Raw genomic sequence first — 26510 nt, 5'->3', positions numbered from 1 at the left:
CAATGTTTAATTAATAAGTGATTATTCTGGCTTCCCAAAAGGTGTCAGGCAAACATCCACAGAGCTGAGGCCACACGGATGGCTGTGCTGGCAGCTCAGCAACTGGAGTGGCTTTGCCTTCTCACCACGGCCACAGGCAAGAGAATCAAGTCCTGCTAATAATTTAAAAGCATCAATTAATACAGTTTAATAAATACATAAAATGATCTAGTCTCCCTTTTTTTTTTTTCCATCTGCTTTTTAGCATCAATCAAAGTTAAGGGTGATTGTCCCGTGAGTAACTAAGGCAAATTTGTTTGTGTACGTGTGTGTCCCTCTCTACTTTTTTGTTTTGATTTTTTTTTCCATTGTTTTGTACATAAAGCAATCACATAAAAATAGTTATAAATAGAAAAATTGCAAAGGTTTATCCCCACTTAGACATATAGGAAAAAAATAAAAAAAAAAAGAACCCAACTGACCTAACAAACAAACCGAGACAGAAAAAAACACCTTGCTTCAAGTCCTTGCAGATCATACAGTACTCAGCATCTTTGGATATTTTACAATGACTCCAAATCGTAGACAAAAAAAAAAAAAAAAAAAAACAAAAACAAAAGAACACCTGAAGGAACCAACCATCTGCAAAACGTCGCTTGTTTAAGAAGTCGATGTGGATTAAAAAGAAAAAGTTTGATGCAGTTTTAAGAAGATTTCTTTCTCTTCTTACTTTCTATTTTATTTTTTCTCTCTCTCTCCATTGACTTTTGTTGCACGTGGAGTCTTTATGGGTTTCTTTTTGGAGGAGCAAGCCAAGTGTTGGGCAGTTCCTTGGGAAAATTCTGCTACAGGTGGTCTTAGAGCAGAAGTCCCTCAGGCCCTCCTGGGGGCTGTGGAACCCTTGACTCCCTGTTGTCCCCCTCCTTGCCTCTGGTGGGCAGATTCTCATCCAGCCACCGCGCCACTGATGGAAAAAACCAAAAAAATCTCATGAACCCGCGGGGTCCTCGCGTTCCCTTCGATTTCGCCGACGTTGAAAGGTCGTGGTAAAAAAGAGAAATAAAAAGCCCTAATTTGTAACATTTACATTTCCAACTGTTGGTTTTGTGTAAAACAACCACTCCAACCCACCTCAGCCAGTGATGGAACAGGGGTCCCCACCGTGTCTGCCTCTCAGGGCTCATCTGGGAGGAGCCATGAGAGGCAGAGGGCCACCAAAAGCCTTGATCCTTTGGAATAGCATGTGGATTCGGAGCTGAAGGAGGTAGGCACGGTGATTCCAGCCAATCAGCCACTTTTTTTTTTTTTTTTTGCCCCCAAAGAATTACAGATGGAGTGGCCAGGACTGGGGAGTTGAGGATTGAACCCAAACCTGCTGGCCACCATGGGTGACCTTCAGCTTGGAGTACCCCATATGTCACCACCTTCTCTTTTGCACCAAATACAGTCAAGAAATAAACAGCATTTCTACTTGCTTGCAAGTAGGTGGTATCACCATCAAGGCATCTTTAGTGACCTTCTTTTCCACAAAGATCCCTTGAGACAAGCAGCAGGGATATTTGCACACCTGATCTTTTCCCATCAACACTGCAGATTTGGGGACACGTGAGTGTTTTGTAAATTTTTCTCATTGCTATCACATAAGAATTTGAGGGAATTAAGGAAAGAACCCCAGACATTTCAGACTGGTCAGCGGCAGCGAATTCTGACTCTTTGGTTTGAAACTACTTTTTTTTTTCATTTCAAAATTCCCACTGGTTCATTTTTTTTCAAAGCAAGGGTTTAATAAAAGCTCAGTATCGAAACATTACTGATTCTTCCAAAACTTTTCCTTCACCTTTTCAAGCAACTGAAGTTAAAATACTCAAAATAGGCTTTGGTTCTCCTTTTGAAACTTTGAAATAGCTAAAGAACCAAAATAAGTGAAATCCCCCTTTTCCACCCAGCTTTGCGCTAGGTGTTCTATCTCCTTTTTTTTTTTTTTTTTTTTTTTTTTTTTTTTTTTTTTTTTTTTTTTTATTTTATTTTATTTTATTTTAAGGTCCCAACTCATGCTGCAGATCAGGGCTTTCAGCAGCCCTGTAAATCTGATATACTGCTGAGAAAGGCAGTGGCCAGGATCCTCCCTCTCCCAGCAAGGCTGCTAGATGTCCCCTTTATCCCTTGTAGAATAAATATTGTTGCCAGACATGGGAATTAATTAAGAAAAAAAAAACAAAAACCAAAAAACAACAAAACCAGAAAGAAAACAGAAAAAGTCCTTTTGACCAAAAGGGCCAAGGAATGCAACGTAACAAACCCAAGTCTGGACGGCTTGTCAGTGTCCTGTGAGCTCCATGTGTGGGGAAAACGGGGAACATTTCCCACAGAAAAGCCACCTCATGGCGATGGCCGAGCCCTGGACTAAGGCAAGTGACATTTTTGGGGGTGTTGACGAGAGCAGCAGTCCTGGCCTGGCCTTCCCAGACAGAGCCACGAGTGGTGGGATGGGACAGCCAAGTGCCCCAAAGCCAAGTGCAGAGTCTAAAGTGCCGGTGGCCACGGGGCACAGCACCCACCCATCATCCCCTGCAGCCCCACGGCAGGCCATGGCAGTGAGAGGACAAAGAGCTTCTAGAAGGGCAACCTGATGATGCAGAAGGGCAGGAGGGAGCCCCAGGGGAGCCTTGCTGGGAGGGGAGCAGGCGCATGGTGGGACCACGGGCACGGGTTTAGTTGCTGCCCTCCGAGATGGGAGCCACGTGCCCGAGCCCCGCCAAACCACTGAACCCCGCGCTCCAAGGGTCAGGCAGAGGGAAGAAAGGCTGGGCAGCAAGGCTTTCATTGTGCCCCAAGGCGAAGGCGAAGATCCCCGCGTTCCTCTCCATGTCCATCTGCGCCCTCCTGAAGAGCTTCATCTGCGTCTCCTCGATCTGACTCTCCAACTCTTGCAGGCTGAAAGGCGCCTTGGCCCCGCTCAGGAAATGCTTGGGGCTGGGGCCAGGAAGGCACACGGCAGCACCACCCAGGTGGCCGCTGACCTCCTCCAGCGTGGGGGGCACCACGAAGCCACTTTCCACGGGAGCTCCACCAGGGGCAAAGAGCAGCCCGGCCGCCCTCCACGCGGCGGGTTTGCGGCCGCGCCGGGGCCGGGCCACGCGGCAGCTCTGGCGCTTGATGTGGCGGTGCAGGTGGTCGGAGCGGGTGAAGCTCTTGTAGCAGAACTCGCACTGGTAGGGCCGGATGCCCGTGTGGATGCGCATGTGGTTCTTCAGGTCGTAGTTGTGCACGAACTTGGCGTTGCAGTGGATGCACAGGTAGGGCCGCTCGCCCGTGTGTTTCCGCATGTGGATTTTCAGCTTGTCCTGCCTGTGAAAAAGAAAGAGGTGTTTGGTCAGGGGGTTCAGGTCAAGGAGGGGTGTGGGTGGGATTGCTCTTTTTTGGGGTTGCCTGTTGGGTTATGCCTTTTTTTGACCCAGAGATGGGGCCCTTGAGAGGCGTTTTAAAAATTTTTATTCCGTTTTTGGTCTCATGGGAAGGGTGAGGCAGTATGGATGTTACAGTTCACACCACCACAATCAGAAGCCAAACTTTCCTAATTACATTATAAACATTTCTTGGCCTATCAGCTTTTTGCCATTAACACCCTAAAACCAATCACCTAAAATTACCCCTTGTGTGTCCTACTACAATGCATCTTTCATAGTTTTATTTTTCCAAAGCATCCAGTCTCATTTGCAAGGCCATAATCTGAAATTTGTTTCTAGTTCCATTTCTCTCTCAACAATGTCTGTCCTATTCCATGGCATTTCTACGTCACCATATTCTATCTTGGAGTTTGCACACTGATGCATATACTATGTGAGCCTTCTGTCAGGCTTTGACAGAAATCCACTTCCCACAGTTGTCTCCCTCATTGGGATCAGGGATCAGGAGAGGAGGTGATGGGAAGGTGGGGAGCTCATCCTGGGGCCTCTCCCAAAGTGTGGATGTTCTCACAGGCTGATGTTTGCATTCACTTCCCTTTTCCTGGGTGCTAAAACATCCAGGAGTTTGCAGCCCATCCCAGAGAGTTCAAAACAGCATAAATTGGAGGGAAAAAAATCCCTGGAATAAACCCATAAAAGGCAGAATCATTAAGGTTGGAGAAGACCTAAGATCATCAAGTCCAACCATTCCCCCAGCCAAGGCCACCACTAACCCATGTCCCCAAGTTCCACATCCAGATGGCTTTTAAATCACTCCAGGGATGGGGATTCCTCTGCTGCCTTGGGCAGCTCTGCCAGGGCTGGACAAGCCTTTCAGGGAAGAAATTTTTCATGATTTTCCAACCTCAACTTTCTCTGGCACAACTTGAGGCTGTTCCCTCTTGTTCTGTCCCTTGTTCCCCGGGAGAAGAGCCTGACCCCCAACAGGCTACAACATCCTTCCACGCATTTTGTAAAGAGTAAAACTCTAAATATGGGAATATATCTATATATAACTAAATACAGCCCTATTCCAGCCTGCAAAGAAGGAAATTAGTTTGGATTCGAGAGCCTGGCAATGTGGGACAATACTGCTTAAATCCAGCCCCACTTGGAGCCGATTTTCCTCTTCTTTTATTCTTGCACTGACCACAGGGTGTCTCAGGAGCTTTCTTTTGGAGCATCACAGAGAGTGATGCTGCCAGAGGTGCAGCACCCAGGCACTCTGTCCTTCTCTGCCAGGGTCTCCAAAGCCAGCACACATCCAACCTCCCACACAGTTTGAGAATTTCTTTAAATCCAGCCACGGAATAGCGTAATATTCATCCCAAAGGTACTTATTTATAAATATTTGTATATGTATTTTTTAAGGGGAACATCTAAAAGCAAGAATATTTTTCATATACTGGCAATCCAATCACTGCTTTTTTCCCCCCAATAAATAAATGTTTCCTTCTGGAGCCAAAAAAGGAAAAAAAAGCACCCAAATTCACAGCTGAAGTGTATGATTATAAAAAGTGAAGCTGATTATGGCTCAACACTGCTTCCTAGGTTGCACCAGTGGAGTTCAACTAAAGAGCAAAGTGGGAAAATTCATATAATTTTCCAAAATCATTTCAGTATGAACCCTCCAATATGCGAGTATTGAGTCTAAAAATACGTAGAACATGTGGAGTAATGTCATTATTAGATATAAAATATGTATTCTGTATTACAGATATGCCATATGAAACTATATGGTATATTTTAATATATACAGTAAAGAATATACAATCTGTTATCGTTTTAAATTGCAATTATATTATAAATTACATAATATAAGCATGTATTACGATTATTCAATTGATGTAACATAAAAACCACACAAAAATCTGTTTCTTCTGGCAGGTCAAACCTTCAAAACTTGCAAGGTGCTGCCTCTAAACTAATTTTTGCCACCCAGCCTGTGTGCACATTGAAAGAGTTTTTGGTGACATGCCTAGCAGCACAGAGGTGTGAGGAATGCAGCCCTGGGCTGGGCATCCCTGCACACCAGTCCCTCAGGATCAAGGATGCCAAGGAGCATCCCTAGCAGGAGAGTCACTTCTCCACCAGGTGATGCTTTATTGCTTTTGGGACACTGATCCCAGCCTGGTCCTGCACCTACAGATTTTTTTTTTAGGGAGATGTGAAAGAAGGCATTCTCTCAGTCCCTGTGCCAAGCTCAGGGCAACTTCCCACTCTGGCATTTTTTAGAGCTGGTGTTACCCCAAGGTTTCCCCAGGGGTGCCTTTCCTCTGGAAGGGCAGGAATCAGTGCTCAGCAGCAGGCAGAATTCCACCCCAAACGAAGAAATCACACACGGATTGAGTGCAGGGGCTCCCTGCAAAAGGTGGGGGGGAAATGTTAATAAAAAGCAGAGCTGCCGACCCCACCCATAATTTAATTTAAACCTCTGTATGTAATGTTTAACCTAGCAGGATCGCTTTTCCTAATAAACACTCTGCGTGCCAGGACTGTATAATGTAAATACAGGCTAAAGCCCTTTCCAGGCTATTACCCGGAGAAACCCAATCCTCCCTTGCCCCGGCAGCATCTCCGGGGGATGCAGGGGAGGTTTGTAGTTCCACCTGGAGCCTCCCAGAGGCTGGGGGACTCCAGGAGGGATGTGGCACGGGGAGCACCGGGTTTGAGAGCTGGGAGCAGGGCTGGAGACTCGTTCTGAAAGAGATCCACGCTCCGTGTGTGTGAATAACCTTAATGCAATTGCATTAGGAGAGCGATTAGGGCTCTGCGAGCTGTCACAACACAAATAATAGGAACAAATAATGTTAACCTTTCCAGCTGGAACAGTATCTCCTTGAGCACTCTGGGGCTGTCTTGGTGGAAAAGCTGAAATATTTTGCAGCTTTTCCCCGGCGTTCTAGCTAGGGTGGAACTAGCGGAACTAGAAGCTGAAGCAGCCTTTGTTTAAGGAAAAAATAATTAATGAACCATTAAATGAAGTCCTGCTCCCTGTGATCAGATGTCCGTGGGCAGCAGGAATGGCAGATCCAGGTGCACATAAGGCCTTTTTGCCGGGGGATGAGATCCCACTGATGTGGAGGGGAAGGGATCTGCTGGGGAGGTTGGGGCACTCCTCACCCTGGAAAATACACCTTCTCCATCTCCCCAGTAGATTTTCTCCTCCACACTTCTTTAAAAGCAGAAATAATGCAAAGGACTGACGATACTGAAATTCCATCTGGGAACCTCTGCTTCCCTGCACCCTCATTCCCAGGGGACCCCAAAAAGGACCATCTGAGCTTAAATCTCCCCAGTGAAGGCACAGTGGGTGCAAGCCCAATGTTTTCAGAAAGCATGGGATTCCCTCCTTGAGAGCAAAACACATAATGCAAGTGGCAGCACTCAAGAAATCCCAGTAGAAATCTCTTTCTACATCTCAATCACTCCACTTTGCTAAAAGACACACTTTTTCCTAAAAGAGAGCTCTCGCACCAGAGTAATAATGAAGACAAGCTAAGAAAACCCCACCCCAAACAAAACCAATTAGCTGCACGCTATTCAAAATCCTTCCAAACACATTTAAAAACGAATCAATATTTTAAGATATCCACTTTGCTCAGGGTGTTAATGAAGGAAAAGACCCTCCAGCACCCAGCTCTGCACAGGGTGACCCACAAGAACAGTTTTCATCAGTGCTGTTGGGGGACTGCATTGTCGGGTGAGCCCCTGTTTTTTGATTTTTTTCCTTTTCTGAAGTCCCCCTACCCCTGTGTCCCGTATTTAGAAGCTGCTGAGCACATGGGGGATGTCAAAACTATCAGGTTTTAATCCTGCATTAGTAATAGGTCATGCTAGACCAGCTCTGTGTGGAGCTTTTAACCTCCACCATGCTGATATAACCTGTCTGGACTGGTACCAGCACCTCCCTGTGCCTCAGTTTCCCCGAGCTAAGTGAACAATGCTGCCCTTGCCTGTAAAGGACTTTGGGAGCCCTCCGGGAGGGCTCAGCTCTATTATTCCTGTCACAGGGAAGGTGTCAGTGATGGATCTAGCCAGGCCATTTCCTCATCAGCAATTAGCACCCGCAGCAGCACACACAAGAGAGCGACAGGGACCACAGGATGGGGCTGGCCAGGCTCTCCCTCCAGCCCGAGATGCCACCAGGCTCACGGGGCTGAGGATGCAGCACCAGCAGGAGCCAGATCCAAATTCCTGCAGGCAGGAATTATCACCACGCAGTGGCCTTTTCCCCTGCAAATACCAGGGTGAGCTGGCTGGTGTCTCACATGCCCGCCCGAGGCACGATGCTCCCCGCATGACAATACGGTGTCTGCTGCCTTAATGGAGGGGAGCATGGAAATTTATTTTCAGGTCAAATTCTCGTCATCTGCATATCTTCCATTCGAATATTATCACACGGACAGGAGAAGAAAAGGCAGGCTGAATGCAGGAGCACCCCAGGTGTCCGGCCATTGTCAGGAGCTCGCCTCTGCCTACTGTGCAGATTATTTTCCTCTGGTTTCCTCACCCCAGTTTAATAGGGCTCTTCTCTCTCTCACATGCAGCCAGGAGCTGAAATACCATGCTCTTGTCAGAAAGCTTTATTATTATGGTAAAGATTGTTCTCATTAGATATTAATTATACTCAGCAAGAGCAGATCCAGGAATCTATTTGTCTCTGCTCACCGATTAAATTTGCCCAGCTTTGCAGAGCATGGTTTCAGGCTGGAACATTAGATTTGCACTGCTAAATGCAACTTGGCAAGAGAAGTTGCAGCTGCCCCATCTCTGGAAGTGTCCCAGGCCAGGCTGGACACTGCTTGGAGCAACCTGGGATAGTGGAATGTGTCCCTGCCCATGGCTGGGACTGGATGAACTCTAAAATCATTTCCAACCCAAACCATTCTGTGATTCTGTGAGTCCAACTGTTCCCTCAGCACAGCCAAGTCCACCAAACCATGTCTCCTGGTATCACATCTACATATCTTTTATATCCCTCCAGAGATGGGGACTCCTCCACTGCCCTGGACAGACTGTTACAGTGCTTTGCATGAAGAAATTTTTCCTAACATCCAATCTAAACCTCCCCTGGTGAAGCTTGAGGACATTTCCCCTTGTCCTGTCATTCGTTAACTTTGGGGAAGAGACCAAGACCCCAACTGCACTACTAACACATAATAATTAGGGTCACTCCGGCCCCAGAAAGCCCAAATACTACCATGTCCAAACATGTGCAACTTGGTTGTGGTCTATGCTGATGCCAAAATGTGCAAACCCAAACTAATTACATCCTGTGGCTAAAATGGCCCTCCCAACTCAATGCATCTCTCAGCACATTAGAGATGAAGCCTCCTTGGCTGTTTGACCATCTGTTTTCCAGCTCACTCTGGTCCCACTGTGGTGAGCTATGGTGGGGTTGAAAATATCCTGTTACTTATTTAAGCTTTTGTCCAGCGAGGGGATGGTTCCAGTGAGCTGTGGATGTCATCCACAGCCCACAAAAATCAGTAGGCTCTTTTTCTTCCTCCACCCTCCCTTCCTCCCTTTTTAATTTTTTTTTTTTTCTGAAGGGATAGAGACCATGCCCTGCTTTCTTCCCTACTTTTATTTTGGGAAAAAAAACCCCAAACAAACACCAAACTCTGATGAGTTTTCTCTGATGAGCAGCTGAGAAATCAGTCATGGGTTATGATGTGGCCCCTCCAGCCACCACCCCACTCCCCAGACACAGCAGAGGTGACCAACACACACCTGGTAAAGCGAACTTCACAGATATTGCACATATAGGGCTTCTCCCCGGTGTGGGTCCTCATGTGCCTGGGCAGCTTGCCTGCTCCCATGATGACTTTGTTACAGATGGGACACTGCTGGGATGCCTTGGGCTTTATTTTCCTCTCTTCCTCCAGGGGCCATGGGGGAAAAACTCCTCCAAACTGGGTAGCACTTAGGAAATTGAGATAAGCGCTGTAGTCAGTCTCTGCCTTAATGTGCCCTAAGGGAGCTGCTGGGGTGTTGGCAAACATGTCCTTGAAGAAGTCATTAGGGAAAGGAGGTGGAGGCACGTCTTCCTTCTCCTCCTCTTCCTTGATCTTCCTCTTTTTGATCACCAGATCCAAGGGGCCATTGTCTACTTGTGGCTCCTCGAGCTGGGGGAAGGAGTTGAAGTCGCCGTTCCACAGATGGGGGAAGAAGGTGGGGGTGAAAGGAGACAGAGCTGGCCTCCTTTCTGGGATGTTTGCCTTAGGGTACAAGTTTTCACTCAGCAAGGACTCTATGGAGAAGTCTCGTATCATGCCCAAGTGTCCAGAGGAGTTACTGGCTGGGAAGTGATTTGGAAAATCTTTAGGTGCTTCTGTGTAAGCTTCTTCAGTAAGATCGGACTCAGAAGGGCTTTGGTGGCAGCTTACTTCTTGCACATCAGCTAGGTTCTCCTGATTGACAAAATCTTCCACTTCCTCCTCCTCCTCCTCTTCCTCCTCATCTTCATCTTCATCTTCATCATCATCATCATCCTCTTTATCATCCTCCTCCTCGGCCTCCCTGTCGGGCTCCATGATTTCAAGGCAGACGTTGATGATGCTCTGGATCTCCAGCATCTTGGCGGCGCTGAGGATGTGCTTGACGTTCGAGGTGGTGATGGTGAGGGTTGAGGTGTAGGCGAACTCCAGGATGGCAGAAAGTGCTTCAGGCTTGACAAAGTCAATCTCGTAAACATAGGGCTGGTCCGTTAAAGTGCCGGTAGTGAAGAGTTTTTTGAAGTACTTGCTGCAGGCAGCCAGGACGGAGCGGTGGGTGCGGTACTCCTGGTCCTGCACGATGAGGATGACATCGCAGAGCAGCCCGTCGTGCCGCTGCTCGTTCAGCCCGCACAGCACCTCGCTGCTGTGGTTCGGGAATGGGATCCCGATGAGATCCTCAATGCCATTGGCCATATTCTCATTTAGTGCCCTAGGACAAAGCACAGACACAGCACAGAGCGTTAGCAGGGGGTTCCCAGCTGATAATGCCAAAGTGATGCTGACTTTTCCTTCTCTGCTCTACCTCACCCGCCATCACCTCCTGCTTGCACTGTCTCTAGGCCACCTTCAGCTCCTTCTAGATCTTCTGTGACTGAACCTCTGCTTCCCTGCCCATCTCTTCACCTCCTCTGTCCTCATCCTTCTCAATCCCCACAGTGTTCACCTTTTCACAATCACCACCAGCTCCTTCCTCTCTTTCACACCCCTCCCCCAGGAACTTTGCGCAACGACTCCTTCCCCACCACATTTCTTCCACATCCTCCTGGAGCCAGAGCTGTTCCAAGCACACGTGGGATCTGCCCTGCCAGGAGCTATGTGGGGAAAGTGTGATGCTGTATTGCTTCACACTGCTAAGAGCCAGCACCTACACTGCTGAAAGAGATGAGCCAGGGAGTGCCCAGCTCATCTACGTGGTTGTTTTTTGGGGCTGGGACATCCCAGAGAGGAGGGTCATGGCTTCCTGCTGCAGCAGGAGAGTGATCCTTATGGATCTTCAGTTCTGCTACTTCATGCCTGGAAGCTATGACATGTCACCTCACATGGGGACAAGCCACGTGAGAATGTCTTCCTGAGGGATCTGGGAATGGGGAGGAAATCATGGATTTGTGTCACGATGTGTAACTAAACACTCAGAGGAAGACAACCAGGTAACAAGGACCTGACCAGACAGAGATTGTTGTCTGCTGTCTCTTCCCATGAGCTGAGTTCTCTCCATTCCCAATCCTGCTTGGACTTGTCAGCATGGTATCAAAATGCCCTGTGCATCTGGCAGACATCTTCCCCTGATAGAGCAGCTTTAGCTTCAAAGGAAAACTCGGAAGCAAAAAGCCCACACCCAAGAGGAAAACCTGATTTTTTTTTTCTTTTTGCCATTTTTTTAATCTGTAAGATGTTTCCTCTTTCACATGGCTCCAGCAGCCCTTCCACATGAGAAATCCCAGGAAAGGGAAGCGATTTCCTCCAGCAGGCGACGAATACATTAATCCCCTCACAGACAGAACACATCAAACAGACAGAATAACTTTGAATACACTAACCCCTGGAAACCCCCAGGACACAGAGCATGTGTTCATGAAGTGTCACCTCTACCAGCCCCGGCCCTGCTGCAGGTGGACACTTGATTCACAGCCAAGGGACAGAGCAGTTAATCTCCAGGAGAAATCAGGGCATATGAAAGCAAAACTGGAGCCCCACTCCATCCCTTCTGCAAGGCTGACACCATCAGGCAGGCTCCCCAATTCCACACCACCCCACCTCCCGGGGCAGCTTTCCTGGGATCCACTGCTGTGTCCTGGGTGTCCTTCCTTGCTCAGTTTCTGGCTCTGCTGATTCCAAACTTCTTTCCAAACCACCAGCAGGGACCTAGTTTACTTCAGCTGGTTCCCACCTTCCCAGCTGCCTCAGGGATGGAAAAGAGCCTGGTTTGAAGGAGGCTCTCCATGAAAACCTGTACCTCACCTTGGCCAGAAACCCTTGGGGAAGCCTGGGGGGGCCCCATAGAGGGGATCAGATTCTGCAGGAAACATTCCCGTGGGAAAAGGAACACTGTTTCCCTTTTTCTCCCTCCCCAGGGAGACCTTGCAGGTCTCTCCCCCACACCTAACCAGCACTGCCAAAATCAGGTGTGTGGGAGCCAGAGAGTGAAGGTCTGGGAGGTGCACACCAGAGGGAGGTGATGGACCACAGGCCTGTGGGGATAACAGGGATAGGGAACTGCTGCCCATGGTCAGTGGAGCCTCACAGGGGCTGGAGGGCAGCCCTAAAACCATGGGAAGCTCTCTCCAGCCACCTCCTATTTCCCCCACACCTAACCAGCACTGCCAAAATCAAGTGTGTGGGAGCCAGAGAGTGAAGGTCTGGGAGGACTGTGCATCCCAGAGGGAGGTGATGGATCACAGGCCTGTGGGGGCAACAGGGATAAAGGACTCCCATGGTCAGTGGAGCCTCACAGGGATGGAGGGCAGCCCTAAAACCATGGGAAGCCCTCTCCCGCCACCTCCTATTTCCCCCACACCTAACCAGCACTGCCAAAATCAGGTGTGTGGGAGCCAGAGAGTGAAGGTCTGGGAGGTGCACACCAGAGGGAGGTGATGGGTGGGGACAACAGGGATAGGGGACTCCCATGGTCAGTGGAGCCTCACAGGGATGGAGGGCAGCCCTAAAACCATGGGAAGCCCTCTCCAGCCACCTCCTATTTCCCCCACACCTAACCAGCAGTGCCAAAATCAGGTGTATGGGAGCCAGAGAGTGAAGGTCTGGGAGGACTGTGCATCCCCGAGGGAGGTGATGGGTGGGGACAACAGGGATAGGGGACTCCCATGGTCAGTACAGCCTCACAGGGGATGGAGGGCAGCCCCAAAACCATGGGAAGCCCTCTCCAGCCACCTCCCCTTGCCCAGAGGAACCAGGAATCACACCCAGCTCCAGCCACCGACATTTTCCAGCGGAGGGAGGACCCTCCAGCCCCGCATCCCACGGTGTGCCCATTACCTCCACGCTAATTACGTCTGTTGTCTGAAACAAATTGATTCATTACAGTGTGCTGGGCTTAACCATGTTAACCAGCAGTGCTCCTCTGCCATCCCGACCAGCTCCGTATCAAATCCTCCTTGAAAATCGCCGATAAATGACAGTAAATCCAATACCTTCTCCAAGTGGAGTGCAAGATAATAAATAACCCCTGAGCCAGGGAGGAAAAGACAGCTTCCTTTCTACGGCTTTGTATCCCGAATAATAAGCGTGAGCAATTAAATTTCTATTGCTGTTTTTATCATCTGCTCGTTTATTTTTGTTTGGAAGGAGCCTGAGTGTTAGAGGAGCTTTTTTTGCATGAAGGAACGTGTCTTCCTATTTTGATCTTTCACTGCCAGACCACCCTAAGTGCCAAAAATCAGAGCAGCAGAATACTAGGCTACCCTGAGAAATGTTTTTGTAGAGTGTGTTTTTTTCTGGACACTAAGCTTCATTCTCCCTAATTAGTGGATTATCCACTCGACAGCAAGAAAAATTAGAATTGGGAGACTGAGGTGTGGTTATATACATAGTTACATATAATTTTTATGTATGAAATCAATTAAAATATATGGGGTCTTGGTGGAAACTAGCTGTTTTTTCCTTTCTTTATCCCTCCCTGGTCCTCCTGAGATGTGGTTCTGTTAACTGCAGCGTTTAGGCAAGCCGATAACTTTACAGGATGCTGGCAAAATTGAAGGTGATTCATGTCATTTAAACCGGGGGCGAGGGGGGAGAGGGAGAGAAACAGCCCGTTCATTTGCATACATTTGCATTTTTTAAACTCTCAGGGTGGCTTGACAGCTCTGGAGCTCAGCGAGCTTGAGAAATGACCTTATGGTTCCCATGCCCCCGGGGAGGTTGATGGCCAGAGGCTGGAAGTGTGCTGAGGCTGACGTTTTCCTTCCTTCCCCTCCCTCCTCTCCCTCCCTCCTGCACTCCCCCCTTCCCCTCCCCAAGCCAAGGGTGGGGTCCTCAATAATAACAGGCTTAAAAATAGCATCTGATGGTGACAAATGTCACCAGTGCATGCACACACACACACACACTCAGCAAATGCTGAGCAGAAGACACAGAGTTAAACAGCAAAAATCCCATTTTATAATAGAAAATTACAACATTGTTAAAATAAACTGGAGGGAGATGGTGGAAAGGGTGGAGGGCACCTAAAATAAACGTATTCTGCAGATGACATTGTGAAACATTGCATTTATGGTTATGCTTAAAACTCATTCATTACTTTCTTGCCAGGGAAAGCCCCACTTAGAAAAAAAAAAAAAAAAAAAAGAAAATGATGGTGGGACACTGGGCTGCTTCCCCCACATTCTGCCAACAGATTTAGACACCTGAAGCTGCAACGGGGAAAAAAAAGAGGGGTTGGGGGAGCTAAGCTTTGTCCCCTTTTTTGATGAAAAATGCCAGATTCAAGCCAGCAATGTCACCTGCAGCTCCCTAGGTGACCCAAATCTCATCCAGGTACTCTGCTGCTCAAAAACCCCTTCCAACTTTTTTTTTTTTTTAATTTTTTTTTTTTTTTTTAATAATCTTTTCTCTCCAACGTCCTTCGCTGTAAAACTGAAGGATCTCAGCATCTCCAAACCAGCAATGTAAAATTGAAATATCAGAGAGAGGCGAGACGCTCGTTTTAGCACCGTGGAAAGTAAAAACTAGAAGTACACTCAATAGGTTATGAAGACATATGCACAGAAAAAATAGATAAAGCAAACTCCTGCTGCCTCTGCTCGTTTGTAGGGGTGGAAATGAGGCACTGGCACAGCTCGGAGTAGCCCTGGAAAGATATGCCAGCCCTAGGGAGGGGCAGGATCCTGCCCCCGGGTGCCAGCGTTGCTCAATGGCAGGAGCAAGAAGAGAATCTGTGACCTGTGAGGGCTCTTCACCAGCACTTCCCTTTCCCATCTCCTTCCTCACCCCCGGTGACAACGCCCTGAAAAGCCGAGCCCTTGGAGGAGATAAAGGGAGAGCCCAGGCTTGTGCAAGGTGTGGCTGATGGTTCAGGGCTGTGTTAGGAAGGAGGGATGTCCCCTTTCCCATCCACGGGGACAGTGCTTTACAACCTGAGTCTTGGCTGGGAGATGGCAATTTTGGCTTTTAATTGTGTGTTGGCACGTAACATAATTGCTGTAACACTCAGCGTTTCAATATTTTAATACTCTAATATTTTAATATATTAATATTCTGCTGTATTAATATTTTATTATTTGTATATTTTAGATATTTATAATATTGCATTAATATTGTATATATTCATATTTTATGTGTTTTTATTTTTATATTTTGATATTTGTATCAAGATTTTTTTCTGAGCATCTCCCTTTAAAATGTGCATTGCTTGGCCTTCTCTTTGCCATGATTTTCCCTCAGGAAAGTGCTGGCTCCTGACTGCGTTTCTTTTTTCTGTGCCTACAGTGACTCTCTGTGGGAGTGCCCCCCCAAAGATATGGGGGTGCCCCAGGGCAAGCAGGGGATGCAAAGCAGCTGCCCCCCCATGCCAGGCTCATTCTGCATTCAGCACAGCAGAGCAAGGAGCCTGAGGCTCTGGCTGATCTCTGCCTGCTCCTGGTGTCAAAATGTCATTTTTACAGGCAAAACAAGGTGTCTCCAGTTCCTCCCTTCACCCAGCCTGTGTGTGTAGAGGGATTCAGGGTGCAAGGCCAGGGGCAAGGCTTGAGGTTGAACATCCCTGACCACTGCTCCCCCATCCCAGCCAGCTGCTGGCCCCCCCATCCCGAGCATCCCTCGGTCCTGGCTGACACAAAACCCCTGGAGGAATTCCAGCTTTATCCCTGAAGCGTGAGACCACTCAAAAAAGCATTCCAGAGGTGTCAGAACCAGCTTTGGGGTGCTGAGCATGCCAGGCCACCCCAGGCTGCTGACCCTGTCAGGAGAGGGAGTCAGAGAACCACAGAATGAACCTCAGGGTGGTTTGGGCTGGAAGGGACATTAAAACTCATCTCCTTCCACCCCCTGCCATGGGCAGGGACACATTCCACTATCCCAGGCTGCTCCAAGCCCTGTCCAGCCTGGCCTGGGACATTTATAAGGACGGGAGAGTCAGCAGGAGATCTCAACACCTTTCCTCACCCTGATTTATTTTCTACCAGCACCTCCCCAGCCTGGAGCACTCATCACCCTGAGGCTCAGATGCTTTGGCTCTGCTGCTCTGCTACCTGCACCTCTTTCCCAATCCCTGCTCCAGGCTGCAGGGGAGGAGGCAGCAGCCAAGGTGGGCTCTTCCTCTGCATCCACCCATGGTCCTGTCTGTGCAGACCTGCCTGCTACATCCATCAGCCCATAAATATATGTGGGTTATTTTTTTTCCTCCCGGTTTTATTTGTGCCTCTTCATAATGAGGCAATTAAGATGTGCATGTGAGATCACTGTAATCTGTCAAAATATTACAGCTACTTTCACTGGGATATGCTGGCCAGTGATTGATCACTCCTGCTCCTGTTATGTGGTGGAAAAACACTGGCACAGGGTGCCCAGAGAAGCTGTAGCTGCCCCTGCATCCCTGGAAGTGTCCAAAGCCAGGCTGGACAGGGCTTGGGACAGCCTGGGATAGTGGAAGGTGTTTCTGCCCATGGCAGGGGGCTTGGACAATGGTCACTTCAAACTCAAACCAAGCTAGGATTCTTTTTTGGTGGCATAGGGATGCTGCAGCTCTGTTCCTGCACCCACCAACTGCTCCACGACCTTGAGCAAGCCCCTTGTGCAAATGTCCCTGAGCAAAGCCACCCACACTGACACCCCACTCGAAGCCAGCCCCACAGGGACAGCACCACTGCCTTGGCCAAGCACTTCACTCCAATTTGGAAGACCAAGAAAGACTTGGGATCCCCAAATGCCTGTTTAAAGGCAAGCAGAGAGGCTGGGATTATCTTTTTATTTGAAAAAGAGGGAAGGTGTAAAACCTAACAAAGGTAAATATTGCCTTTATATTTATTCCTTACAATAGGGGCACACCTCCCCTCCGAACATCTTGTCTCCAGAAGAACATGTTATTAAACCACCCACCCCAGCAGCAAGCGTTTCTGCCCTCCAGCAGGAAGGTGGGGCAGAGAGAGCTCCTCTCCTTTCAATCACTTCCCTGGGATGCCTGGAACAGGGAGGAAAACGTGGCGACACCGACTCCCTCGCAAGGAAACCACTAGAGTTCTGGGGACACCATCCCCTCTGCAGACCCAGAGGAGCCTCTGAGGGAGGGGACCACCTCACAGCACCACCACCCTGGGCTGGACACCCACCCCAGACCCCAAGAACTGCCACCAGTCTGGGAGACACAGGGTGTAGCTGGCAAAGTTGGAGGTGTTCGGCTTTTAATGCAGCCCCTCCACACAAAAATGAGGAACTCGCCAAAAAAACTGGTGGATTTTGCTTTGGATCTGGAGAGAGCAGAAGAGGGAAGACGTTTCCAAAGCGATCCTTTGGCGAGGAGGGACCCACAGAAGGTGGAATTCTCCTCGGAAGGAGCTGGCTGGCAGCATGGATGGGGAGGAAGCTCCACTGGTTGGGGGCAGAGGTGGCATCACCCCACACATCTCCTGGCAAAGAATCAGCCCTGCAAAGGGAACAGGTCAGCACAGGTTAAAGGGATGCTCTGTGGGACACCAAAGGCCAAGCAGAGCCCCGGTGATGCTGACACAGATGGAGATCTCCCTCTGATGCCACGAGAAGACGGGTGGCGAAGGAGCCCAGCCCTCCACATGAGATGGAGGTGCCCGAGAAGTCGAGCATGGTTTGATCACATAATTAAAGCTGTTAGGCTTCAGGGAGTGAAATCACAGGGGTGACCTTCACCGTGGTATTTCTTCATTACTTACTGGACTTGTCAGTATTCATACTAATCTCTGAACAAAATCCTTGGGCATACAAGAATTCATCCTTACCAACATCTGGCTGGCAAGTTGAGCCCGTGTGAACTATTTATATTTGCACATACTATATAAAACTGACCTTTTTTTTTTTTTTTTTTTTTTTTTTTTTCAGCTGGAACTACTAGTTTCCTACAAGCAGGCCACAAAAAAAAAAAAAAAAAAAAAGCCATATTCACTGAAGTCCCAACAGGGAGTCCAAAATAAAAGGTGCTTTAGAAACATCTCCAGAGTTTCCAGTGACCCCACAACAACCCTTTCTCTTCCCAGTTTCCAAAATCCATGCAGGAGTTTATCTGCTGGGTATCTCTGGTACAGCATCACTTGGGAAGCTCCAGGAGGACTATTTGCTTAGGAAGGTGGTGACAGGTGCCACTCATTTGCTCACCAGGATGTGGAGGCCAAAGCAACTCCTGTGCCCTGTGTGAACCCATCCCAGGGAATTTTTAAAGACTCCTTGCACATCACAGCAAATATACCCCTGTCAACAAATTGGGTTAACCCTGCAGGTTAACTCCAGCTACCCAGAGCCTACACGAAGCACTCTGTACTTCATCAACTTTGTTTCCATACAGATGTGATCTAGAAAAATTGCAAATTCTGGATTAAATCACCCCTCAGCGTGCTGAACAGTTTGGTGCTGATGGTTGTAATGGGAATTTGCTGCTGTTCTATGACCACCAGGACCTGACCCAAGTCCATACAGGGCTGGATTTTCAGTGCTCAGCTCCTCTCTGGGGAGGAACTCGTGGCTCAAGTTGAGCTCTTGGGTGGCACATGAGGATCAAAAGGTTGAGCAGGGTGTTGGAACTACCTGATCTTTAAGGTCTCTTCCAACCCAGACCATTCTATGATTCTGTGACCACATCTCCAAGTCCCATGCTGCCCCTATTTCCTTGGAACCAGCTCTCAGCCCCAGAAAAATGCCAACATGAGCCCTGTCAGGGCCAGAATAGAGTTCAATGCCTCCTGTAATTGAAGGGTCATGTTTTCACTTTGGTTTCCTTTACCATGCTTCTTTAAATTGCCCGTCACACCACCCAGTTTCAGAATTTATATAAAGCTCCAAAATCAGGAGCTCCAGGTCACTTCTGGGTGGCAGCTTGATGAAGTCTGCATGCTGCATGACAAATGCCATCTGATGTGCTGAGCAGGCCTTGGCAGAGGGGCATCCTGGTGATAAATGGTCAAATAAACATAAACAATTAGTGGAGCTACATCAAAGGCACCGCCTGGCTCCAGATGGTGTTTTGAGGGCTCCATCCACACACAGAGCAGGGGCAAATTAATTAACCACAGCATCCAGCCAGGTACCAGACAGGAGACTTTATAGGGTGGTCACATCTGACCACAGTCTCTTCTTGCAGCCTTGTGTCCTCATTCAAGCATTTCCTTGGAGGTCTGGAGCTTGAGGGGATGGTGCTCTGGGGCATCAGTTCCCTGAGGCTTCAGAAGGTGCTGCAAGACTGAAGATGCTCAATATATATATTTTTTTTTCTTTTTGAAATGCTCAGTGGGCCCTGTCTGCACAGTTCTGTGTAGCCTTGATGGTCTCCTGGCCATGCTCAACAGGATGCTGCTGGTACAGGCCATGATGCTGGGTGAGTACCTCCCCAACCAGCTAAATCTATATGCACACACTTAAAACACATGTGGGAGGGGGGAATATGTTAAATGAAACAGGAGAGCTTCCAGGCATCCTCTGCAACCACCCCACTCTCATGGAAACTCATTCACACTTCAAGTGACGTGCTCCCCCTCCCACACCACCAAAATGAGGAAGAAAAGAGAGAGCAAGAGGAAAATCCCCACCAGAGACATGGCCATGCCAGGGACTGGCTGAACATCAGGTTGCTGGTCCCCCCAGCAGCTCTGGCATGAGACAGATGAAGGCCCATGAGGTATGTGACATTGCTGGTGGCATTTCTGCCCATGTGTGTGCAGCCACTCTCATCCAACACCTTCTCAAAGTGCCCAGACCCTGCTATAGGGAGTGATATAGGATATAAATATATACAGGATACATCCCTATTAACACACAACATTACAATCCAATGAGCACATCAGTGGTAGGTACCTCCTTCCAGCACGGCCTTAAAAATAGCCAAAAAAGCCATTTCCTCCCATTCTGAACTCTCCCGGGAAAACACGCCAGCCCCTTCACTCTCTCTCTCTCTCGTCCTGTTCTTCTTCAGAGCCAGAAAAAGGAAAAGAAATTAAAAAAAAAGGCCTGCACACACTGGGTGGGTTTGCTTCCTGACACAAAAAAAAAAAAAAAAAAAAAAAAAAAAAAGAGAGAGAGAAAAAACCAAAACAAAAAACCAACCAACCAACCACAGCGGAAAAATGTGCCCAGCTTAACCATGGAAAACTGGTTTGGCTGGAGTCCCTCCGGAGTGGACAGGATTGCGAGGGACTTGGACTCGGATCCGGGAGAGGCTGTCACCAGCCCGCACAAAAAACTCCAAAATAAATACTTTTTTTGAAGGCTCCAGAAAAGCAGAGCACTGAGGATATGGGGGACCCAGCTTCCCCTTCTCTTCTCCCCCTCCCAGCTCGCCCCCAGAGAGAAAGCCACCGGCAGGAGGACTTTGGGAATAAAAATAAAAGGGTCGGAGCGCTCGCACACTAAATCAGAAGCAGATGTGTGCCTGCTCGCCAGCCTGAGTCACCACGGGAGGGTGGGGAAGGGGGGGTTATCGCTATTTTGGTGCTGGGTGTGGGGTACAGAAAACAATGTGAGGAGAAGGCGGTGCAGTGTTTGAGCAGGCTTAATATCGGCTTGGGAGCAGGTACAGGCAGGCTCCGGCAGCGGTGGGGTGGGAAGCTCAGCTCGGCGGTGGCACTGGCAGCAGCTGCGCCCCATATCCCCTGCCTGGGCAGGACTGCTCCTCCAGACCCTGCCCAGGAGCCTTGGCAGCATCACTGGGCATCCCCAGTGGCACACATCTCTTTTTTTGGGGTGATTCTTGCTGATCTCCCACTATCAACTCTCCAGGAGGAGCCCCCAGTCATCCCCACGCATTGGCCAAGACGGTGCTGGGCTTGAGGTGTCTCCAGACTCACACCAAGGCAGAGGCAGGAGCTTCGTCCTCCCTCTCTGGAGGACAACCTCAGCAGCCCAGCACCTCTCTAAAGCCCTGCTTTCTTTGGGCCAAGCCCCACAACACAAGCTCAGCCTCTCCTGTCAGCTCCCGCTGTGCCCTGCGCTGCTGACACCGTGTTGCCGTTCATTAGGCTCATAATCCCACAGGTATTTAGGAGAAAGGTACCTCAGATTGGCCTATTTAACTCTGGCATAACTCAAAAGATTCTATTCCTGCTAGAGTCTCATGAGAGCCCTTGCAGCCTCATTGGTTTGTAATTGCCATTTCAGTCCTGGAGCTCTAAACACACGAGCGATGGCTGGGCCAGAGGAGTTCCAACACAGACATGAGGTGGTTTTGGAGAGGTGGGTTCATGGAAGGTGCCTCTGCAGAGCACCTTGTCCTGCAGTGGCAATCCAGCTTGCAAAGACACAGCCCCTCCAGCACCACCACCCCATTATCTGAACCATGGGCAGAAGGACAGTTCTGGGCTTGTGTGGTGGTGTCACAGTTAAACCCAACACAGGATAAAAATTTAAGACCCTGGTTCAGAGAAGAGACCAAACAGACACAAATGTTACCTGTGATGTCTCCTCTGAGTAACCTACAGGCCCTGTCCCATCACAGAGAGGAGTTACACAGAGTGGGTGAATATTGCATCTCCCCATCCTTTGCTGACCTGAAGAGGAGCTTCACAGATGCCCCAAGCACGGAAACAAGAGGTGATGGCTTAAAACAAAAAGAGTGGAGATTCAGACTAGCTAGGAGGAAGAAACTCTTATGATGAGGGTGGTAAAACACAGGCACAGGTTGCCCAAAGAAGCTGTGGCTGCCCCATCCCTGGAAACATTCAAGTCCAGGTTGGACAGGACTTGGAGCAACCCAGTTTAGTGAAAGGTGTCCCTGCCCAGGGCAGGGGGCTGGAACAACATGACCTTCAAAAGTCACTTCCAACCCAAGCCATCTGATGATTCTGTGGTCCCATGACCAAATTTTTTTGCAAGCCAACATTGTCCTGACCGTGCTGAAGCCCCAGTGAGATGCATCATACGCCTAACTCTTGAGCTGGGCATTTCTAGTGGAAATGCTGCCAGGTTTCAACACAAAATGGTCAGGGAAGGGGGATGAGAGTTTCATCCAGACTTTTTATATGTAAACCAACCATCTAATGAGCTCTCTGAAGACTACAGGTAATATATGGGCATAACCTTATAGCGTGGCCCAAGCACCAAATATCCAGAGGCAACTCCCTGTCTTCCTGGGATGATTTAATCCAGCTCTCAAGGTTACAGAGCAATTTAACTGAAGATCTGGGGTCAGATTCAGATTTCATTCGTATCCCAGCTCTTCATGTGTGCGAAGTCCCTGGCTTCTCTGCCAACCTGGTTGCAAAGCTAAACAGCAGCTGAGTCCTCAGCTCAGCCCTCAGCTCCTGCAAAGCCTCACCCGCCTGAGCAATCCGTGCGATCTGGGGTCCCACCCATGCCCAGCTTGGTAAATATAGTCAAAGCTGGTGGAGGACCAACAGAAAAAAAAAAAAAAAAAAAAAAAAAAAAAAAAAAAAAACCAACCCAAACATTTGCACTCTCCCTGGAAGAAGGAAAAGAAAAAATATCCACTGCTTAGATGTTTTTTGCTCAAACACACGGAAAAAAAATAAGGCTGAAAATCAGGGGGATTAATTTTTTTTTAACCGACGCTTCTGCAAAGCAAGGAGGGGGTCTGCAGGATCAGGTCCCTCAGCAGGCAGGTCCTATGTCCCAGCTGACTCTCTGCACATGCCAATTCACAGTCTGATCTGATTTAAACCAGCTGAGTTGTAAATGAGGCTTATAATGGAATTGGCAAATGACCCTTCAATAGAGCATGGCAAACCGACAGCACTCAAAAATAACCAGGGGTCGAGTCAGGACTCAGCTCTCGGCCAAGGGTGAGTGCAGGATCTGGGGTGCATCACTCCACAGGCTACAAAACACCCCAAGCAAGCAGGGAGAACTCCCAGCCTCTCCCCTCTGTAGAAAGGGGTGACCCATCCAAAACAACAACAAAACAAACAAACCAAAACAAATAGGGAAAAGGAGGAGAAAATGCAGCCCTGACATGTAGAGAGAGACAGTCTCGCCTGTTTGTGTTGGCCGATACTGAACTCCAGGCAGTTTCCAACTGGAACCCAGAAATGCTGATGGTGTTTGGAGTCTGTCTGCATCCCTCCCATGACGTGAAGAGGCATTCAGGATGATGGGCTGGGATGTTGGTATTTTTTTTTCCCCTAACAACTATATTTACTGTTACATTTTGAACTCCCCATGCTGTCATTACAATGTCAAATGAAATTACATGTGTGATAACCATAACATTGACACATGCACAAGTTCACAGAGGCTTTACAAGGAAACAGCTTTAAGGGAAGAGGGAAGCTGCTCACATGCCTCAAGTCAAAGGGGATGTCCAAAGGAGTCTCTGAATTACAGAGCACTGCTTACAGCCTCAACTTGGCCCTGCTGGAACTGAATTTCATTTTTGGGGGGCTTTGCTGGGTAAAATGTATTCTTACTTATCCTGGTGTAATTCTGGATTGACTCCAGGGATTTAATTGATGCTGTTCTGGACTTGCACCAGCACAAAGAGGATGAGGAGGTTACAGTGACAGGACAGACTTGAAGAGTGATCTGAATTGCACAGGGATTCTGTGCTGGAGCCACTGTGAAGGTCACAAATCCTAAAATGGTTTGGAGGGACCTTAAATCCCAGCCAGTCCCAAGCCCTTGCCATGGGGAGGGACAGCCTCCACTAGACCAGGCCCCATCCAGCATGACCTGGAACACTTCCAGGGATGGGATATGAAAGTGCAGGATGAAGGTACAAGGTAGATGATCCCCTTTCACACATCTGCCCCTACAGAGCACTTCAAGACTGAGGACAGATGCTCTCTTCTGATCCAAGATGTGCCAGAGCCATAAGAAAGGAACCCCAGCTTTTCATCCACTACCAGGCCAGAGGTAACTGTTCCACAAAGCTCAGCCTTTAAGGTGTTAAGAAAACCCCAATTTCTGCTAGGAAAGTGCAGCAATCAGAATTCTTCCAACTGCCATGGGCAGGTGGGTGAAGAGAACTTGGCTGGTGCTCCTGGGGTATGGTTCCAGCAGCAAACTTGAGAAGAGAGGCATTATCTTCCACTGGGACAGCTGGGTGCATAAGGCAACATCTGTACAGCTCTGACTGCGTATGTTGAGGAGGGAAATGGTACAAGTCTAGCTAGGCTGGTCCAGTTAAAGTCCTACAACTTCCAGAGAAACAGACAGGATGTCAGGGATCAACCTTGCAGTGCATTGTGATACACTGAGACAGAGTGAGAGCTGGGCATGTTGGGGCTGGAGAAGAGAAGGCTCCAGGCAGAGCTCACAGCCCCTGCCAGGGCCTCAAGGGCCTCCAGGAGAGCTGCACAGGCACTGGGGACAAGGCCTGCAGGGACAGGACACAGGCAGTGGCTTCCCAGGGCCAGAGGGCAGGGCCAGATGGGATGTGGGGCAGGAATTGGTGGCTGTGAGGATGGGGAGGCCCTGGCACAGGGTGCCCAGAGCAGCTGTGGCTGCCCCTGGATCCCTGGCAGTGTCCAAGGCCAGGCTGGACAGGGCTTGGAACAACTTGGGATGGTGAAAGCTGTCCCTGCCCATGGCAGGAGGTGGAATCAGATCACCTTTGAGGACATTTCCCACCCCAATTGCTCAGTGATATCCACACCTATGGATGTTTTGGCTCTCAGCTCCTACACAGAGTATCTTATGGAGCAGCTGCTTTGCTCTTGCTCTCTCCCACTGAAAAAAGGAAAAAAAAAATTAAAAAAAGCAAACATCTGACACAACACCAACACCAAGAGCTCGTGGGCTGGAGAAGGGCACTGCACGTGTGTGGGGAGCACATGTCTGCTGCTTTGTGCTCTTCCCAGGGTGCAGGTTTGATTCACCTCCTGAGCAAAGGACTGGAGGATGCTCTGGGTGTGTGTTTGTGGTTGGGCAATGTTCTGGAGAGCACCAACACACACGTGGAACCACTCACACTTATCCCAGGACTTACTTTTTGTCCTGAGTGGGAAAGCATCAGTGTTTCACCCCACTTTGCCTGCCATCTCACCATCTGGGCCTTGCATCTCCCTCCACAGCAGGAATACAACAGCCTCTAGTTAAAAATATTGTAGTGATTACAATTTCCAGGAGAGGAAAACTCATCAGGTGAGGGGCCACAATAAAACCAGACACTTGGAAGCATTTACCCCTCCATTCACCCACCCCACCTGTGAATCTCTCTGACCCACATCATGTTGTCTCACACATCCCCCAAGTGAACAGAACACCCCTTGCAGCACACCCATCCCTTCCACCAAGACACACGACAAGAAGAAGGGGCATGGACACAACCTCTTGCAGGCTTTTAAACCTACAGACAGGCATATTTTTTTTGTCCACCCAGTCCTTCCCAGGGAATGGGCAGCAGCTTTGCTCACCCCACACTTCAAAGCCAGCGCTGGGTGAAAACACCAGCACAGGCAGCACGCCGGGGACTTTCCTCCTCAGAGCCGGCACCTTCAAAATATTTATAAGGGCACTTAAAGGCCCGTTCTGACCGCTGGCTGTGTTTGCAAACCCTGCCCTGGGATTCACGTCGGGTCGCGGGGAGTTCCGCTGGCATTGCTGGAATACCTGAGGAGAGGCAGAGGGACTGGCTCCCCCCTCGCTGGCAGAACAAAGCCCCGAGTGATTGCAGAGCTGTGCCCTCTGCAATTATGGTTAGAGAAAGCCCTTGTTTATAGCAGGATCCTTCCAGTCGAGGGGGGAAAAAAAGAGGTTTAATTACAAGGTAATGGTGCTGTGGGCGTGCGGCGCGCACTTGGCCAAGAGCTGGGATGCTCTGCCTTGCCCAGGTGGCTGCTGGTGGGTCCAGTTTTTGTAGAGGGTAAAAAAGGGGGGATTTGAGGTCTTCCTTCGTGGTTGTTGAAGGTTGAGCATTGAATCAGGGGAGGCAAATTTGTAAAAAAAAAATAAGTCCTAGAGAGTTAAAAATCTGGGAGAGATTCCTGTCCCACCAGGTCAGGGAGCAACAGGAAGGGGATTAAGGGGAGGTGGATGGCCCAATTACCCACAACTATTCCCTTTCCTATTTCCCCAGTCATGGCCTTGAACACAGGCTCTCTCATGTAGGTCATGGGACTCACTGAATGGTTTGGGATGGAAGGGACATTAAAGATCATCCAGTGCCACTCCCTGCCATGGGCACCTTCCACTGTCGCAGGTTCCTCCAAGCCTCATCCAACCTGGCCTTGGACTTCTCCAGGGATCCAGGGGCAGCCCCAGCTTCTCTGGGAAATCTGTGCCAGGGCCTCTCCACACTCACAGTCAAGAATTTCTTCCCAATGTCCAATCTAATCCTTCCCTCTGGCAGTGAGAAGCTGTTCCCCCTTGTCCTATGACTATCTGCTCATGTAAAAAGTTGCCTTCCATCCTTTTTTATCATCTCCCTCCTACTGGATGGCTGAGATGGGTTTGGTTTCAACTCCCTTTTCCAAATGGCAATGCAGAATCAAAGCCCAATGTGAGC

At 49.0% G+C, this 26510-nt stretch overlaps 1 protein-coding gene across 2 annotated transcripts in view; it reads right to left on the bottom strand.

Annotated features, from left to right (window-relative positions):
- Nucleotides 1-2690: 2690 nt before the first annotated feature.
- Nucleotides 2691-26510, bottom strand: part of ZBTB7C (zinc finger and BTB domain containing 7C) — a gene marked incomplete at its 3' end in the record, with an annotated part of 130520 nt that continues 106700 nt past the window's right edge. For both annotated transcript variants that reach the window (XM_083884412.1, XM_083884411.1), the window contains exons 4-5: nucleotides 9162-10358; nucleotides 2691-3327 (exon numbers count right to left, since the gene is read on the bottom strand). In XM_083884412.1, coding sequence (XP_083740538.1) covers nucleotides 2691-3327; nucleotides 9162-10358 — 1834 coding nt within the window. The remainder of the gene's footprint in view (nucleotides 3328-9161; nucleotides 10359-26510) is intronic.

Source organism: Zosterops lateralis, assembly GCF_965231275.1.
Source record: "Zosterops lateralis genome assembly, chromosome: Z".
NCBI classification, from domain to species: Eukaryota; Metazoa; Chordata; class Aves; order Passeriformes; family Zosteropidae; genus Zosterops; species Zosterops lateralis.
Note: the sequence above shows the minus strand (reverse complement) of the source record. Positions and strands in the feature narration are given on the sequence as shown.